Raw genomic sequence first — 15215 nt, forward strand, 5'->3', positions numbered from 1 at the left:
ACACAAGATTACCGCGATCATTAGGTAAACCCAGTGTCAATTCAATATCTCCCCGTTTCATCATTCATCCAGTAGCTGAAGTATGTCCACGTTTCTCACCATGCAATTGGAGCTCGACTGACACCCTATTTCCGAGCGCACACCCCGCGCATCGGAGTAGTTTCGTATAGACGTAATAATCTCGGCTGCAGTTTCGCATGGAGTAGACTGCCCTGAGCCCTGGTTCCTGCTAGGCGGTTGTAATTTGGAGGTACCATGAGTGGGGGAGTCGAATGGGATACGCTGCTCCACCTCGGGAAATTTGGTTCTCAGATATATTCACCTGCTGATGGATAGCTGGATTCGAGAGCGATGACTTAGGCTCAGTATCTGCCATCTCATGCAAGAGGCCCTTGTACCAATGAAATGAACTCGGTTGCGGAGAACCCTCGCTGACCGTATTCGGACCTGAAGATTTCCACGAGGGCGACCGCGTCTCTAGTACAGTCCCCGAGTGAAAGTTTTGGAGAACAACGCTTGCTGTGTGTGCTGTTAAATATTCGTGAATATCTTGGTCAGAAACACCATGCAGTCTGAGCAGCGACCGAAGGTGGGTATTCTCCACTGCGACCTTTCGACCAGCAGCTTGAACTTCTCGTGTCACCTGAACGCCCAGAGCCTCGAACTTGTGTAGGCGTTGCTCGAGATCTTGGATGTATTCTTTGCGCCGTGCGCGCGAACGTCGCTGGTTGTCGCGGATACGTTGGGATGACGATATTTGATCGGTCTGGGATGTTGTTAGTCTCTACATACTGCGCAGGGATATATCTTGCCTTTCATGCAATTGCCGACCTTGACTGTCATCGTCTGTTTATTTGAACTATCGGTCTTCATGGTTGTCACGTTATAATACGGCCGTGGGTGTGCTGCTGAACCAAGATGGTAAGGTTTTGCCAAAGATATGTTTGTCCAACGTCAGGTGCTACCTCAGTGCTACTTAATATCAACATGAATATAATTCTTCGATGGCAGTAGTTTTATACAAACAAGGAATAGATTGGTCAGTGGTGTCGGTAGAGGTTTACTTACAGTCGGAGATTGCGGTGGCGATCGGGGTATACTAGATAAGTAAATAGCTAGTTAACTTTTCTTATCTATGTAACTAACTTAACTAGGTTAGTTAACGTATTCGGTAAGCGGCTGGGTCACGCAACCGGGTGGGTCAACCCTCGCAATTTTTTCGCGCCTCCTAGAAATGAAGCTATTCAATCACCAGCCATACCACCAAAAATGCCTAAATCATCAAAAGCGAAGGTGGAGCAGGAAGGGAGAGTCCTATTAGCTATATCAGCTTTAAAAAAACAAGAAATCAGCAGTATTCGTGAAGCTGCACGTATTTTTAATGTGCCCAATACAACGCTTCAACGACGCCTAAAGGGTCAAACTTTTTACGCTGAAGTACGCGCCAATGGCCATAAATTGACTCAAAATGAGGAGGATTCATTAGTACACTGGATTTTATCATTAGATCAACGTGGAGCACCTCCCCGGCCTACGCACATACGAGAAATGGCCAATATTCTACTAGCTAAGCGTGGTGACCCTATACCTACTACCGTAGGTGAGAAATGGGTATATAACTTAGTTCAACGCAGAGATGAGCTAAAATTGCGTTTCTCTCGTCGCTACAGCTATCAGCGCGCTAAATGCGAGGATCCTAAGCTTCTACATGAGTGGTTTGAGCGCGTACAGATCACTATAATGCAGTATGGCATTCAACCGGACGATATCTATAATTTTGATGAAACTGGCTTTGCAATGGGCTTAATATCTACTACTAAAGTAGTTACCCGAGCTGAGTTAGCTGGTAGGCCATTTCTACTGCAGCCAGGGAACCGGGAATGGGTTACTTCTATTGAGTGTATTGGCCCTAGGGGACCTCTTCCACCTTGTATTATCTTTAAAGGCAAGGTCCACGTTGAGGGCTGGTATGAGATGGGTCTACCACTGGACTGGCGTATAGAAATGAGTGCAAATGGCTGGACTACTGATGAGATAGGCCTACGTTGGCTACAGCATGTATTTATACCTGCTACAAGCCGGACTGTTGGTCGATATCGCCTTTTAATACTTGATGGCCACGGCAGTCATTTAACGCCTCAATTTAACGATATATGCAGTCAAAACAATATTATACCTCTCTGTATGCCTGCTCATTCATCTCACCTACTTCAGCCGCTTGATGTAGGCTGTTTTGGGCCCCTGAAACGCGCGTACGGACAGCTAGTTGAGAATAGAATGAGATTAGGCTTCAATTATATTGATAAACTTGACTTTCTTGAGGCCTTTCCTCAGGCGAGAGCTCAGATATATACTACTAGTAATATCTGCAGTGGTTTCTCAGCTACTGGACTTATTCCTTTTAATCCTGAGCGCGTACTATCTCAGCTTAATATTACGCTGCAGATAACACCTCCAGGCAGTAGACCTAGTAGTAGGTCTACTAATTCAGAGCCCAAAACACCTCATAATCTAAAGCAACTACAAAAGCAGGAAGCTACTTTGAAGAAGCTGCTTAGAGCTCATACAGAGAGCCCTGACTCACCTACTAAGGCTGTGATAAAACAGCTTGTTAAAGGCTGTGAACTAGCTCTAAATGAAGCTACTATTGCAAGGCAGGAAGTTAGGGAACTACGCGCCGCGCATGAAAGAACGCTTAAAAAGAAAAGGCGCTCTACTAGGCAGATTCCTATAGAATCAGGCGCTTCAGTTAAGGAGGCTCAGGAGCTTATACAAAGCAGGAATTCTACTAATGGAGCTATATCTACTACCTCCGTAGATATAGGTCCTGTAGTAGAAAACCAGCGTGTACGCGCTCCACCAAAGTGCTCTGGTTGCGGTATTCTAGGCCATAAAATAACTCATTGTCCTAATCGTCAGACTATTTAGACTTTCTATAGAAATGCAGATTTTTCGGTGGTTTGAATAGCTTCATTTTTAGGAGGCGCGAAAAAATTGCGAGGGTTGACCCACCCGGTTGCGTGACCCAGCCGCTTACCGAATACGTTAACTCAAGTAGAATAGCAATTACCTAAGCAGGTTATGCCAAGAACGATCAGCTTCAGGGTGAAATGGCACCATCCAATCAGCATCCACCAGTGACATACTCGCCGAGACATCTACTCATTGGTGTACAATCTATAAGCAGACATCGATTCACCACCAGGCTAATAATATATCAGAACTAGCTCCCTATAAAAGATCATATAAAAACTCCTCGATGATTACTCGGTTTCGAATTCCACCACTACCCAAACACAACCCAGCCATTCGCTCGGCGATTCTATTCCCGCCCTGCAGATACAGCACAATGGCGGATCCGTCTGCTGCCCAGCCGGGGCTAACTGTCTCTGGCTTCGTCAGTGGGCACGAGAGCATGCAACTCCCTGAACACCCGTCTCTGGCTATATTACAGAGCGATGATGACGTCGATGTCCGCCAGAAATACCGCCCCTTCATTCTCGAAGACGACGCGACTGAGGACTGGGTCAGTACCTTGGAGTTGACAACCGCCATGGACATGGCAGCGCGGGAACTATACAAGTCAAACCGCAGGCTAAAAGTTCTGGTGTTATACGGCAGTCTTCGTCGGAGGTCCTATTCTCGCTTGGTGGCGCTGGAAGCCAGCAGGATTCTCTTCCGTCTGGGCTGTGATGTCCGCGTGTTTAATCCTGAGGGACTGCCAGTGAAGAATGATACCGAGCAAAGCCACCCCAAGGTGCAAGAGCTCCGAGAGCTGAGCAAATGGAGTGATGGTCATATCTGGGTTTCTCCTGAACAGCACGGCAATCTAGTTTGTATTCTCCTCTCTTTGATCTTAATTTCTCAGCACTGACCTGACTCCTTTCAGACCGCTGTGTTCAAAAATCAGATCGACTGGATCCCGCTTACCACTGGGAGTGTTCGTCCCACGCAAGGCCGGACCCTTGCCATTGCTCAGGTGTGCGGTGGATCGCAATCATTCAACGCCGTAAACTCCCTGCGTATTCTCGGCCGGTGGATGCGCATGTTTACTATCCCGAATCAGTCGTCTATCCCCCAAGCATATACCCACTTCCCTGCCGAGGGTCAACCGGAAGACCAGAGACTTATGCCTAGTAGTAACCGGGACCGTCTGGTGGACTGCATGGAAGAGTTTGTGAAGTATACTATCCTCATGCGTCCTCACTTGGAACTTTTTGGTGATCGGTTCAGTGAGCGGGAGGAGAGGAGGATTAAGGAGGAGAAGGTAAGGGCAACACTCTCAAAGACAAGCTCAGTGTAGTAAACGTGAGGTGGGGGAGGGGGTGGTGTTCGTATATAGTGGGCGACGTTGGAGACGTCCAGCTCTGAGGGTATGTCCTTAGTCAGTAGCATAGATTTGTATAGAATAGCCCCTTCCGCCTGTTTCTTTTGTTTTGACACCTAGCAAATATGTACGATATTGATTTTGAGCTTTTCTCCTACAATTAGTGGATATGTCTGTTCAGAGGCAGATATATACACGCAGACAACGAGGCTTTTCGGCACACTGGAAACATACGAACCATACGTGAAAGTTAACTCAAGTAAGCTAAGACCAACCACCAAAGTCGCGTAGGAATCAACCTCTCCTAGTCTTTCCAATGGCCGACCCTTTGATTGACCCGGAGAAGCTGAACTTGCCAAAAACCGGCGAAACCTCTAACCCGTGTGAAACAGAAGTACAAAGACCATAAAGCACTACTCCTTTACACAGTCCCCTTCATGGATTTGTTGAGAACTTCAGCCGTTGTCAGTTTCAAGAACGGCATATAGCAGAGTCCTTCTACCTACAGAATAGCTACAGCATTATCTACTACATCATCAACAGCCTACAAGGATATAGGAGGTGTGTTTCTCCCCAGTGAGAGATCGAGCAATCTTGCATAAAACCACCCAGTCTGACGTATTCTAGTTATCGCCATGTGCAGAAATGCATTCAATGAGTATGCTGCGGTCGTATGGTCACCAATGTTCTGCTTTGCACAAACCACACATTCTGTTCCCGCTCTGAAGAATGGAGATACCCTACCCAGGAACAATGTCCCCGCTGCTACGTGTTATTATTTGCACCAACTCCTCGGCCCTCTCCTACTACCTGGAAGTATGAAAAGCGGACATTTGTTGAGATTCTGGAACAAGCCAAAACCTCAACTAGGTATGGGTATATATAGGGTCTTTTCATGATGGTATGCGGTCATAAACTGAGTGCGCGTGAAGGAAGGCTCTTTGTGGAATTTTGTACCGTGTGTTTTCTCGAATCTAGATGCCTTCATCGTGGAGGAGAATTAGGTTTCGCAGACTGACTGGGTCGAGATCTAGAAGCATTTTATGAACCAGCTCGAGTGGAAGCCGACCCAGCAGAGGTGTCCATGGCGGGTTGGCGTTTAACGCTCCATTATGTGGGGGCTTATACAATCTTATCTTGGCCTTACCTCGTTGAGGGTATAGATTGAGAACTTCCCGAGCTGGCTCTGCCCAACGATATGCTATGCCTGCGGCCATCCCAGGTTGGAGTTAAGGATAATATGATATTGATCACTGAAAAAGCCCCGAGGCCTCAAGTTAATTATGCTTACATCAAAGGATGACTAACTGGTCACGTCACTTTGGGGAATTTACTTCCATCAATCACTTGACAGCAGTATTCAGTATACGAGGTCTATCTACAGCACCCAGGTCCTTAGGCATAGGCCACTCCATGTCTTCCTTGTTTGGTGCATTTACTGAAGGGTGGGTGCAACAGACTCCGAAAGTATTTAGTTGTTTTACACTCACCTTTTCAGCGGCCTCATCCCTTCAGTATTCGAACTTAAACCTGCATTCTAGGCTGTTGTTCACTCGGATTGCCTACGACTTTTAAACAATCTTCTATATCTGATCCCTCTGACAAGCTGCTGTGTAAGTTCAGCGCTGTGAATGGCTTCGATGAAAGGGTTATGGACATTAATAAAAGCAAAGGTGCGACTACGAGCTGATAGTTTACACCTGTGGATGCAGCCACAAAGGGGTGTTCAGGCAATGCGATGCCAGACTGCCAGCCAATGACCGCTGCGACCCACCGAAGCCGTGCAAAAGAAAGTACCTAGATTATGCTTGCTTCGATCACCTAGAGGTGTCGGACTAGAACTATATTTGCTGGCAATGCTGCGTAATTCATCGGTAATGATTCTGAGCGTGGTAGCTATGTGGGGATTAAATTGAGCTCTGGTAAGTAGCATTTACCACGTTGTGGCCAAATGGACTCGGCTTATCAATTAATAAAAATCATTATTAGGATATTACATACCAAGCATCCTTACTCCAATAGCTTGAACAAAACATAGAGAATACATAAATTGATCAACCTTGCAACTCCTGAGGTCTCTTTGATCCGTCCATTTCTCTTGCCGGGGCATTGTACACAGTTTTACCAGGGGAAGCCAATGGATTCTGGGCCATAGCCTGCGCCTGCGCTCGTTTCCTTGTCCGAGTTCACAGCAACGGGGAACCGAAGAGGGACCAACAGAAGAGGGACACCGAGACCAACTCCCAGACCAGTTCCCAGCGCCACCGCATTACCTGAGCTTCCGCCTCCCTCGGACGTAGCGGTCGGGTTTCCAGCACTCGTAGAGCTCACTGGGGATGTACTCGTAGGAGCGGAGGTTGTAGTTGCCGATGAAGAAGCACTAGCGGAAGTCGACGGCAATTCCTCTTAGGCGATTGAATATGTATGCTTGGGATCCCCGCGTATATGCAGCCATCTGATACACCCCGAAATAGCGTAATTCTTTCTTGTTGCATTAAGGCTCCTAGTAAGTTAAGAGGTGCCTCCAGTCCTGTGTATTTTGATGGTTGTCGTAGTATCGGATAGCCACTGACGACAACGGGATTAAGGAATATATCGTTCCAGCATTGTCCAGTTACAAGTTCGGTAATCCACGGACTGAAGGTAAAGCCAAACTCACAGAATATTCCCTTAACATCAGGGAGACCCTGTCGGGGGTGTGATATGAAGCAAGGCTTTATCATTCGAACAAACGGTGTGCAAGAAACAGCTCTGGATTCCTGTAACGACATACGAAGCGACGCACCGAGCCATCCATGTATCTCTCCAATCTCTGCTATGGAGATCCTAGAGCCATAGACTGTAACAACAAGCTCTTTTTCCCGAACGGAAGCGCTTAGTGCCGTTTTATCAAGTAGTACATCTTGTATATATTAGCATAGAAGAATCACGAAGAATTGCTTAGGGTTCTAACTTACGGTCATGTTGACTACCCGGCTCATCCGTTAGTGGATACTGCTGGAATGTAGAATCTGGTCCCCACTTGATGGCCAGGTTTGGCTCAATTAAGCAGCGCATGTCTGGGCCTGTGCATATCCATCGAGCCCAGTCACGGTAATAACATTTCCAATGACTGAAGCAGGATGGCCATTGTACACCTGCTGCGTGAAAAATGCGGACGGGTCGGGACCCCATGCAAGCTTAAATACAGACCTGTAGGTCTCTGGGCAGCTTTTCCTACTGAGCCTGGAGGCTGGTAGTTGCAAGGTATCTTCTCTCTGATAGCTCCCATAGCGCTATGCTGCTCATAGGGGGTCATGCAAAACTACTTTTGTATAGTTTAGTTCCTATAAGCCATTTGAATGCCGGTGAGTTGATAATAGTGCCGCGGTATACTGTGCTATCATGGAGGGACATTAAATCATCTTCCTCTTTCTCGTGCACCCCCATCAAATCATGGATGGACTGGTCGGCCCCAGGTGTTTGAGAGTCGGATCTGCTCAGATTTGGATCTCCTTATGAGTCGATATTCTCAATCCACTGAATTATAGCCTCGACCAAGGATAATTTGTCCGTAGCCCGGTCTGGAGATATGTCCTCCTCAAGTGTCACTTGCAGAGAGTTCACTATTTCACTAGTCAACTCATGCTTAGAGAAAAAATCGAGCTTGGTGCTTACTCTATACTCGTGGACAAAAAACATAACATCACGTTCCTTCTGGGTGTCGGTTGCATATCCAGTCTTGCACGCGAATGTTTTCAGTATCTGGGGGAGAGTGTCCTGAACCTGCCCCAACGTTGCTTCATTCAGGCCATGGAAAAAGGCATGCATAAATATAATTCGAACAATCTCTGGAATATATCCTTTTTTACCCCTGCAATAGCCACGCTTTCCACGTCTAAATAAACGCTAGCTGCTCTCCAACCCACCCAGGGCACCTTTAGCTTCACTACCTAGATTATCAACTGCGTTCCATTGATCCCCAGGACCTTGAAGACTTTTTGATTCGCTATGCGGAAGAGAGGTATATCCAGAGTCTGTGGGTGGGGCCGGCTCTACAAGAGGAGAATCCCCAGTATTTTTGACGTGCAGTAGTCGTGGATTGGTGCTTTATGCTGCCTTGGCTTTCGTCGATAACTGTTCCTTTGCCCGAATGATCTGTGATTGCTTCCGGCCTTGGAACATTGTTCAATCCGTTGAGAAGCGATTGTGCTCGTTTGACGAGTACCCTGCGAGCATTTCTCGCTGTTCCATCACCATCCGGCTCAATGCCATCTGCCCTTAATATCGCCTCTCTTAGAAGCGTTTCACTCAGCTTTTTTATGCGCAGAGGCTCGAGATTTTAGATCTAACGGCGGGTAGCAAGAAATGCCTCAAAAAGCGGCTCTAGCTTCATCTGAAAATGCGACACGAGCGCCTGCGTCCGTTCAAGCGGCGTGCAGTATGAATGCAATTCGACTTCGACTGGAAGAAACCTATCCAACGGAGCCCTTTCTCTTTCCTCCATCCCGTTAAAGATTGTAAGAAGATTACCATCCAATCCATCCCTTGCTAGACTCTTCTTTCTTTTGAGTCTGTTTTTCTGCCTCGCAGAGTTCGCATCATCTTCACTCCCAGATGCTTCGCTCGCCGCTTTTTTCGACGCCACACACAACACTTCCGATTCTTGCTTCAAACCTTCGGTTCGACACGGCACTTCATCGTTCTTTAAAAGCTTCCCCTCGTAAAGCAACTTAACTCGGTTGACATAGGGCAACTGCGTGACCTCTGCGGCTTTCTGTCACAATTCCCCTACTAAAAGGACGCTGTCGCTAATGGCATACAGCTGGAACTGAAGCTAGAATATATTCCGTCGATTCCTGAGGTGAATAAATCTGGTTCAAGATCCTCTTCATTTAGGTTCGTAGTGGCAGTGTCGATTATATACTCCCTACTTATGTCGGCGTAGTCAGGAACTTTAGAGCCGTTTCGGGGAAAGAAATTGTTAAAAGATCGCCAACTCATTATCATGAATATGCAACAGTGACCACATCGGAGAGAGCTATGTTGTTTACGCTAGATGGAGCAGTGTCAGTTGATATGCCGGTTGTTGTATACACTTAAAGGCGAAGATTGGGTATTGAGTTGATTGAGGAGGGGCTGGCGCTGCGCTTAGCCCCTGAATATAGTGCCCTAGTCAGACTTAGGTACCGTATACGAGGTTCACAGTGTCGTGTTTAATCGGGCCTATAAGATGCGCTGTGGTAAGGCGTAGTCACCCGTGTTCTATTCATAAAAAGACCGAATTATGGGGTTCTTCCTAGCAAATAAACATGTTTCATGTCGTTTATCCTTTATGCACAGCAAACGGAACACACTACTTTCTAGTCTTCTACCAGATAAGCTCACCACATATGCATTCCTACTTCACCAACAGCCATCCTAAAAGTGGCCAGGATCCAACATGGGAGGGTTCAGCTACAGCTCCGTATCGTATTGCACGTCAATTTGTTTTACAAGGCGAAGGTGCCGCCAGGAACGACCCTATTTGTTCAAGGTAGAGTCCATGCTCTGTAGATCGACGGAATGGGAACCATGTGGTAACGTGGACGTTTCACCAGTTTTGGTCATGCATCGGATACCATTCTGTTGTGGCCCAGTCGGGCTGATCCCCTTCACCATTAATTATACCCTGTCCAGTCATATCAGAGTAATCAATGAGTCCTGGACTGGGGAAACCTGGCGCTTCCATACCGTACAGCAACCCATAGCTACCAAGCCCCATAGACATAGTCGTCGTCAAAGTGTCAATGTCCATGTTGAAAGCATATTTAGGTTGCTTTGCATCACTTCCTTCTGCATTTACAATCATCTGGTCCATCTTCTGTTTTATATTTGATACAATCAACGGTAACTGGAGGGGTTTGTGTGATTGCTCAAGTACTGCTTCACGTGCCTTCCAGGCCTGGAGGACAAGCATAGAGAAGAAGTCAAATAACGGACCGGTCTTTTGCACATCTTTACAGCGAGTTACATAGTTGTCGCTCATTGTCGCCCAAATCCTGTCAACGCACTCCACGATAGGTCGATTCTTCAAGTCTTTAAGGATGTGAATGTAAGCGGGAAATGGGAAGTGGTTTTGAGTGAGCCATAAATATCTTTTCGTTAAGGGCGAAGTCATCAATTTTGTGTCGCACTCAAGTATAGTTAACGCATATGAAATAGCGGTATCACGCTGGGCGTCCGTCTGCTGCAATGACGAGCATTTCGAATAATGATCTAGAAGACGATTTTTGGCAAGCTGACCTCGCGCCATCCAAATGGTCATGAAATGAAGTGGATTTTCTGGATTGCAATACCTGAGGTATTTACCCTCTATAACATTCTCAAAGGATTTTAGCCTGTCGCAATCTGTAATTGGGCTGTGCGGGATATCCTTTGCAATAGTCTTTAGAGACGGGTTCGCAAAGTCGAGATGGAAGGGGCTGTGGCGGATGAACTCGCCTATCTCACTGCGCACGACGGCGAACATTGCCTCTGTGGGCCTATCGTGGCTCGTCGGTAGAACCTTCATCTCCGGTTGAATATCAAAGTCATTCACGTTGAGAGGAACTCTGCAGTCCCAGATAGGTGTGAGCATAGTATTCTTGTAATCGACCATCTCGCAAATACGATTGTCGAAAATGATTAGTGACCACCATAGCCTTCGGCGCATCTCACCCTCGAGAGCAGGGCAGCCAGAATAGGTTGCTTCCTTGTCGATTCCCATGCGTTGCGCGATGCGGATAGCAAGGCCGAGAATTGAGGATACGGAACGTGGGTCTGTATAGGGTCTCACCGAAATCTAGTAGAGTTAGGGACATATGCAAGACGGCAACCCAACGTGCTTACTAGGTAGAGATACAATGCGGTCAAGCATTCCCGGCTACCGGAACGTAAAACCCCACATTTCAGTAGAGCTTGTTGACATCCGAACTGGTAGCTCTTCAGAAGATCCTCTCTTGGCGCCCTAAGTTTGGCGCGACATTCATCCTCGCTAAGGCTTAGTATCGAAACACAATAAATACTGAACATAAGCGCCTCCAATGTAGGTCTGATCGTAGCTACATTGCCAGCAGCATCGATGATGCGAGGTTGGAGGGTTGGAGTGTGCGTGATTTTCAGCAGGGGGTTCACGTTGTCTAGGTAAACCTGCCAAAGCTTAAATATCTGGACCTGTTCCGGGTGCAAGGATGATAGATCGACATCCGCCTTACATGACGCAAACAGAAGGTTTAGATCGTTAGTTTGGTACACCTGATCCCACGCTTTCTTGACTATAGTCTCAGGAACGTCGTCTTGTGGGGGACTACTATCGTTGCTATCGATGTCCCTCTGGTCGTTGTCCCCCGAATCTTCAGGGCCTACGGACTGTTCCTCCATTGTCAGTAGAGCCACCACGCATTCAAAAGCTCAGCCATACCATTTGATTCGCGAGATGCCAGAAATCCCTAGAAGATGGTCAGATATGTAGAGGTACATGTACTTAGGGCAAGTCTAACTTGGCCTCGTGTGACGTTTCGACCCTGGCGGCTGCCTTCTCCGTTGGCTGTTGACGCACAGGCGCAGCCGATCTTGCCGGATGTGTATCATTTATGGTAGTAGACACTTCGCCGTCTTCACTTTGATGCGTTTTCTCTGCAGCCGATGCATGCAGCGGCTCGAATTTGATATTGTTTTCGCGGAGCAGTGACTCGTAGCGTCGGAGGCGTTCCAACAGCTCGCGCTCAGGAAACCTGCGGCGCCGTTGGCGCGGACCTGTGCAAGGAACACACTGCACATCGGCCCTGATACAATTGGCGCAGGGAAATACGCGATCACATCTAACCTTGCGCTGCTGACACAACATGCACGCAAGGACCCGTGGCGGCCTTGTCATGGATCGCGAATATGCTGCCGTCGCCGGAGAGCTTTTTGCTGACATGATTTGCGAAAGACCTACCGGACGACTGAAGATGCCAACATATCCTGGGTTTCTCACGAGGTAAAGGGAAGTTATGACGCAGCGGTGAATGCCGGGCCTTTCTACCTCCCGTCGGACTTTACTAATGTCCGGCCTGTCATGTGATCTTACCAGCCCTCCCTGACGGCAAATGCTTGACATTGTGCACGTCTATTCAACTCAAAATCTGGAGTTCTAATTTATCTAGCGTTTATATTGAGTAGGCACCTTTGAAAATACCGGGGAAAATGCAATTTAGATAGTGGTTCTCTGTCGGAAGCTTTAAGCTTTGAAGCAAGTATCCTAGTGCTCGACACCATATTTGTAGGATTGGTATGGATTCTATAGTAGCCAAGTAAACTCGTAAATAATCATTAATCATGATTAATGGCCTGTAGCCATACTAGCTAATCTTTCACCTAGGTTGAAAATGCCAGTATAGCCGCATCCGCCCCAAGTGTAACAGAGTATCTATAATCAGATACAAGAGATCTATCCAAGAAAATCTATAAGCTAAGTGGAAGGAAGATATTTACATCTATGATAGCTTAGAAGGAAGAGTTTCTCGAAACATCGCATCCTGCATGGTTGATACCACCAACCTCCCAGAAGGACTCCAGATCCGACTCTCCACAACTCCGCGGCCCTCTCCCCCACGACTACTAGACATCTCTTGAGTGAACCAGGTTTTGTCAGTGAAAGCCAAATCCTCCGCATTTACATGAAAAACCATTTTGTGGTTGAGACTGCCCGCTACCCCCAGCTCCTTTGCACCGAAGGCATGAACCAGTACAGCCAGACTCGCACGATCAGAAACATATGCATGCAGGGCAGCACGGAGATTGGTGTCTACACCAATGGGGCTAGAAGCTCGATACACATGGAGCCGTCGGTGCTCTGTGCCTGCGTTGTGGCTGTTGTAATTTGTCAAATCAGGTGCTCGGATATCAATCCCAGGGAAATCTGCCAATTTAATCCGTCCGATCCCGTTCGGTCCTGGCACGTACACACTCGAGGGATGTGTGGTGGGATCTTTGCGTAACACATTGCCATATCGTTCGAAGTTCAGGCTCAGCCCATATTCTGGGCCGTGTTCCCTGCGCTTGAAGGAGCAAGTCAGGACAAATGCCACCGGGCCTAGTGGCTTTAAAGTGTCGGACGTAGGAAATGGGCAGTCCTCAGAGGGTGTGGTGGGTTGGCAAGCCGTCACCTGTCGCAGAACAAAGGATCGTGTTTGTGATAATGTTGCAACAGTATAAACAAATGGACGATTTGCATGACCTGCCTGGGTCCAATACCCGTTTGCCTCGTGGATTTGAAGACCGGAATCTTTGAGTGATAAGCTCGCCGCCCAGATAGATTGTGCATAGGTGTGTCCTCCGTATGATCGATGTGCACTTAATGGTTGCCCTGGCTGGTAATCGAAGGATAGTGCTGGATATTTACTTAGGTAAATTTCATTCCCGGAAAACACCTTTTCCAGCTCCATGGCCTGAGCAAAGCTCATCGGATCCACTGGGGTAATTGCAGGCATTGTTGCGGGTATTTGTGTCTTGCCTTACAATTAGGTAGTTAGCGCTTCTTAGGATTCCAGGTATCCAGCAAGAAACAGAATGACTGTTTATTCTGCCCTCCTATAGCTAGCATCTAACCAATATCATGGTGGTAGAGATGCATTTCGTCCAAAGAATTTAGCGCGGAATCCCCGCATCCTAGTTTCGGCCTTGCCTCGGGATGTGGGCTTATCCCTATCAATATACGGAAATGTGTGCCGAGGTTCGCTTTATTTGCTCATTTACATTGGTACATACAGTTATGTTTGTATTCATTGAAGTATTATGTTCTTAATTTATACTGCTAGAAGTACGCCATCTTCCATCTGCTGATTCGCTTCATATCAAAGTTTGTTTCTTGCATTGACCTGCGAGGGCTGCTAGTGTTTCCCAGCTCAGAGGAATCACAAGCTGGGCATTATATAAGTTAAAATATGTGTGCTGGCTGTTAACTACAATTTCTAGGAATGGATATTGGTAATGTCATTGAAAGAGGAATGTAGACAGACTTCCTGAACATGTTTGCCAATACTCTCGACCAGGGTAATAGATCATCATCTTCGGTCTTCGAGAAATAGAACCAGCATTCTCAGCTTGCGTATCTGTAAACCAAGCGTGCGACTTCGGTAGAACCGCCCTTCGTAACCACAATCTTGCGAGTCAAGCATACATTGCCGTCTACTTCCTCTAGAGCCCATAGCTAGAGGTCTGTTAGAGATTACTGCTAGTATAGCAATAGAGTCGGTCACATCAACATACCTGTTCCGTCGCCCAACCATAATCAGTACTCTGGAGGAAGTCTTGGAGAAAGGCCTTCCCCAAATACTGTTCTGTCGTTTCAATTCGAGTATCAACGACAACACCCTGCGCTAGAAATTTCTCATCACCCGGTCCCCTTTCTCCTTTTAACTCCACTGTGTTAATAAGATCTGGCTGTACCTTCCCTGATGAAGTTTTGACACCCTTAACAAAACAGCTGCGAACAGTGCCACTCCCGAAAACCGGGTCGTTGTACCGAGAGTCGGTCCAATTTAACGAGGTTTTCTGAGGGGCTCCTTTAATGCCGCCCACGAGTGCTTGCTGCATGGTGACGCATTGAACTAGCTCATTTGTAGAGCTGTCTAGTTCTTCAGATTGGGTAAAGTTGAGAGTCACGCTCGATGCATTGATCGTTTTTCTCATCAGCCAACCAATACCTTGCTGAATGCTCATTAGCCCTTTAAGCCATTTAATTATCACAACGAAACCTGGCTTTAGTGCCTACCAATTTTAAAACAGCATCTAGGTCGTCTGACTTGGTCTTGTCCTATGGAAACATCATCGTTAGCGGGCTATTTTCAGCGTAAGGATGTCATAATAGGAACTCGATGCCATTGGCTTTAGAAACTCGGGGGGG

At 47.1% G+C, this 15215-nt stretch overlaps 6 protein-coding genes across 6 annotated transcripts; 1 reads left to right on the forward strand and 5 right to left on the reverse strand.

The window, feature by feature from the left end:
- Positions 1–60: 60 nt before the first annotated feature.
- Positions 61–873, reverse strand: BDW43DRAFT_303116 (bZIP transcription factor; the record flags this gene model as incomplete). Its single annotated transcript, XM_032045368.1, has 3 exons — positions 61–282; positions 323–766; positions 832–873. 3 exons carry the CDS (start codon positions 871–873, stop codon positions 61–63), a joined length of 708 nt encoding a protein of 235 aa, XP_031896384.1.
- A 2476-nt stretch (positions 874–3349) lies between these two features.
- Positions 3350–4303, forward strand: BDW43DRAFT_314936 (flavo protein-like protein; the record flags this gene model as incomplete). The annotated part of the gene is made up of 2 exons (XM_032047945.1): positions 3350–3832; positions 3890–4303. The coding sequence occupies 2 exons, from the start codon at positions 3350–3352 to the stop codon at positions 4301–4303; spliced, it is 897 nt and encodes a 298-aa protein (XP_031896385.1).
- Positions 4304–6448: 2145 nt separating this feature from the next.
- On the reverse strand, positions 6449–7384 carry BDW43DRAFT_314937 (uncharacterized protein; the record flags this gene model as incomplete). Its single annotated transcript, XM_032047946.1, has 3 exons — positions 6449–6732; positions 7101–7229; positions 7285–7384. The coding sequence occupies 3 exons, from the start codon at positions 7382–7384 to the stop codon at positions 6449–6451; spliced, it is 513 nt and encodes a 170-aa protein (XP_031896386.1).
- Positions 7385–9899: 2515 nt separating this feature from the next.
- BDW43DRAFT_314938 (uncharacterized protein) lies at positions 9900–12248 on the reverse strand (the record flags this gene model as incomplete). Its single annotated transcript, XM_032047947.1, has 4 exons — positions 9900–11129; positions 11177–11695; positions 11748–11775; positions 11827–12248. The coding sequence occupies 4 exons, from the start codon at positions 12246–12248 to the stop codon at positions 9900–9902; spliced, it is 2199 nt and encodes a 732-aa protein (XP_031896387.1).
- Positions 12249–12804: 556 nt separating this feature from the next.
- Positions 12805–13876, reverse strand: BDW43DRAFT_322174 (acyl-CoA thioesterase; the record flags this gene model as incomplete). The annotated part of the gene is made up of 1 exon (XM_032049509.1): positions 12805–13876. The coding sequence occupies exon 1, from the start codon at positions 13798–13800 to the stop codon at positions 12805–12807; it is 996 nt and encodes a 331-aa protein (XP_031896388.1). The 5' UTR covers positions 13801–13876.
- Positions 13877–14400: 524 nt separating this feature from the next.
- Positions 14401–15019, reverse strand: BDW43DRAFT_288208 (uncharacterized protein). Its single transcript, XM_032043254.1, has 2 exons — positions 14579–15019; positions 14401–14519 (listed from the first exon to the last, which is right to left on the reverse strand). Exons 1-2 carry the CDS (start codon positions 14999–15001, stop codon positions 14409–14411), a joined length of 534 nt encoding a protein of 177 aa, XP_031896389.1. The 5' UTR covers positions 15002–15019; the 3' UTR covers positions 14401–14408.
- Positions 15020–15215: the final 196 nt, after the last annotated feature.

Source organism: Aspergillus alliaceus (assembly GCF_009176365.1).
Source record: "Aspergillus alliaceus strain CBS 536.65 unplaced genomic scaffold BDW43scaffold_52, whole genome shotgun sequence".
NCBI classification, from domain to species: Eukaryota; Fungi; Ascomycota; class Eurotiomycetes; order Eurotiales; family Aspergillaceae; genus Aspergillus; species Aspergillus alliaceus.

Coding starts and splice junctions, on each gene's coding strand:
- BDW43DRAFT_288208 (XM_032043254.1), bottom strand. CDS start 15,001: ATGAGAAAAACGATCAATGCATCGAGCGTGACTCTCAACTTTACCCAA. Junction 14,520..14,578: donor ATGGTTGGGCGACGGAACAG/GTATGTTGATGT, acceptor ACAGACCTCTAG/CTATGGGCTCTAGAGGAAGT.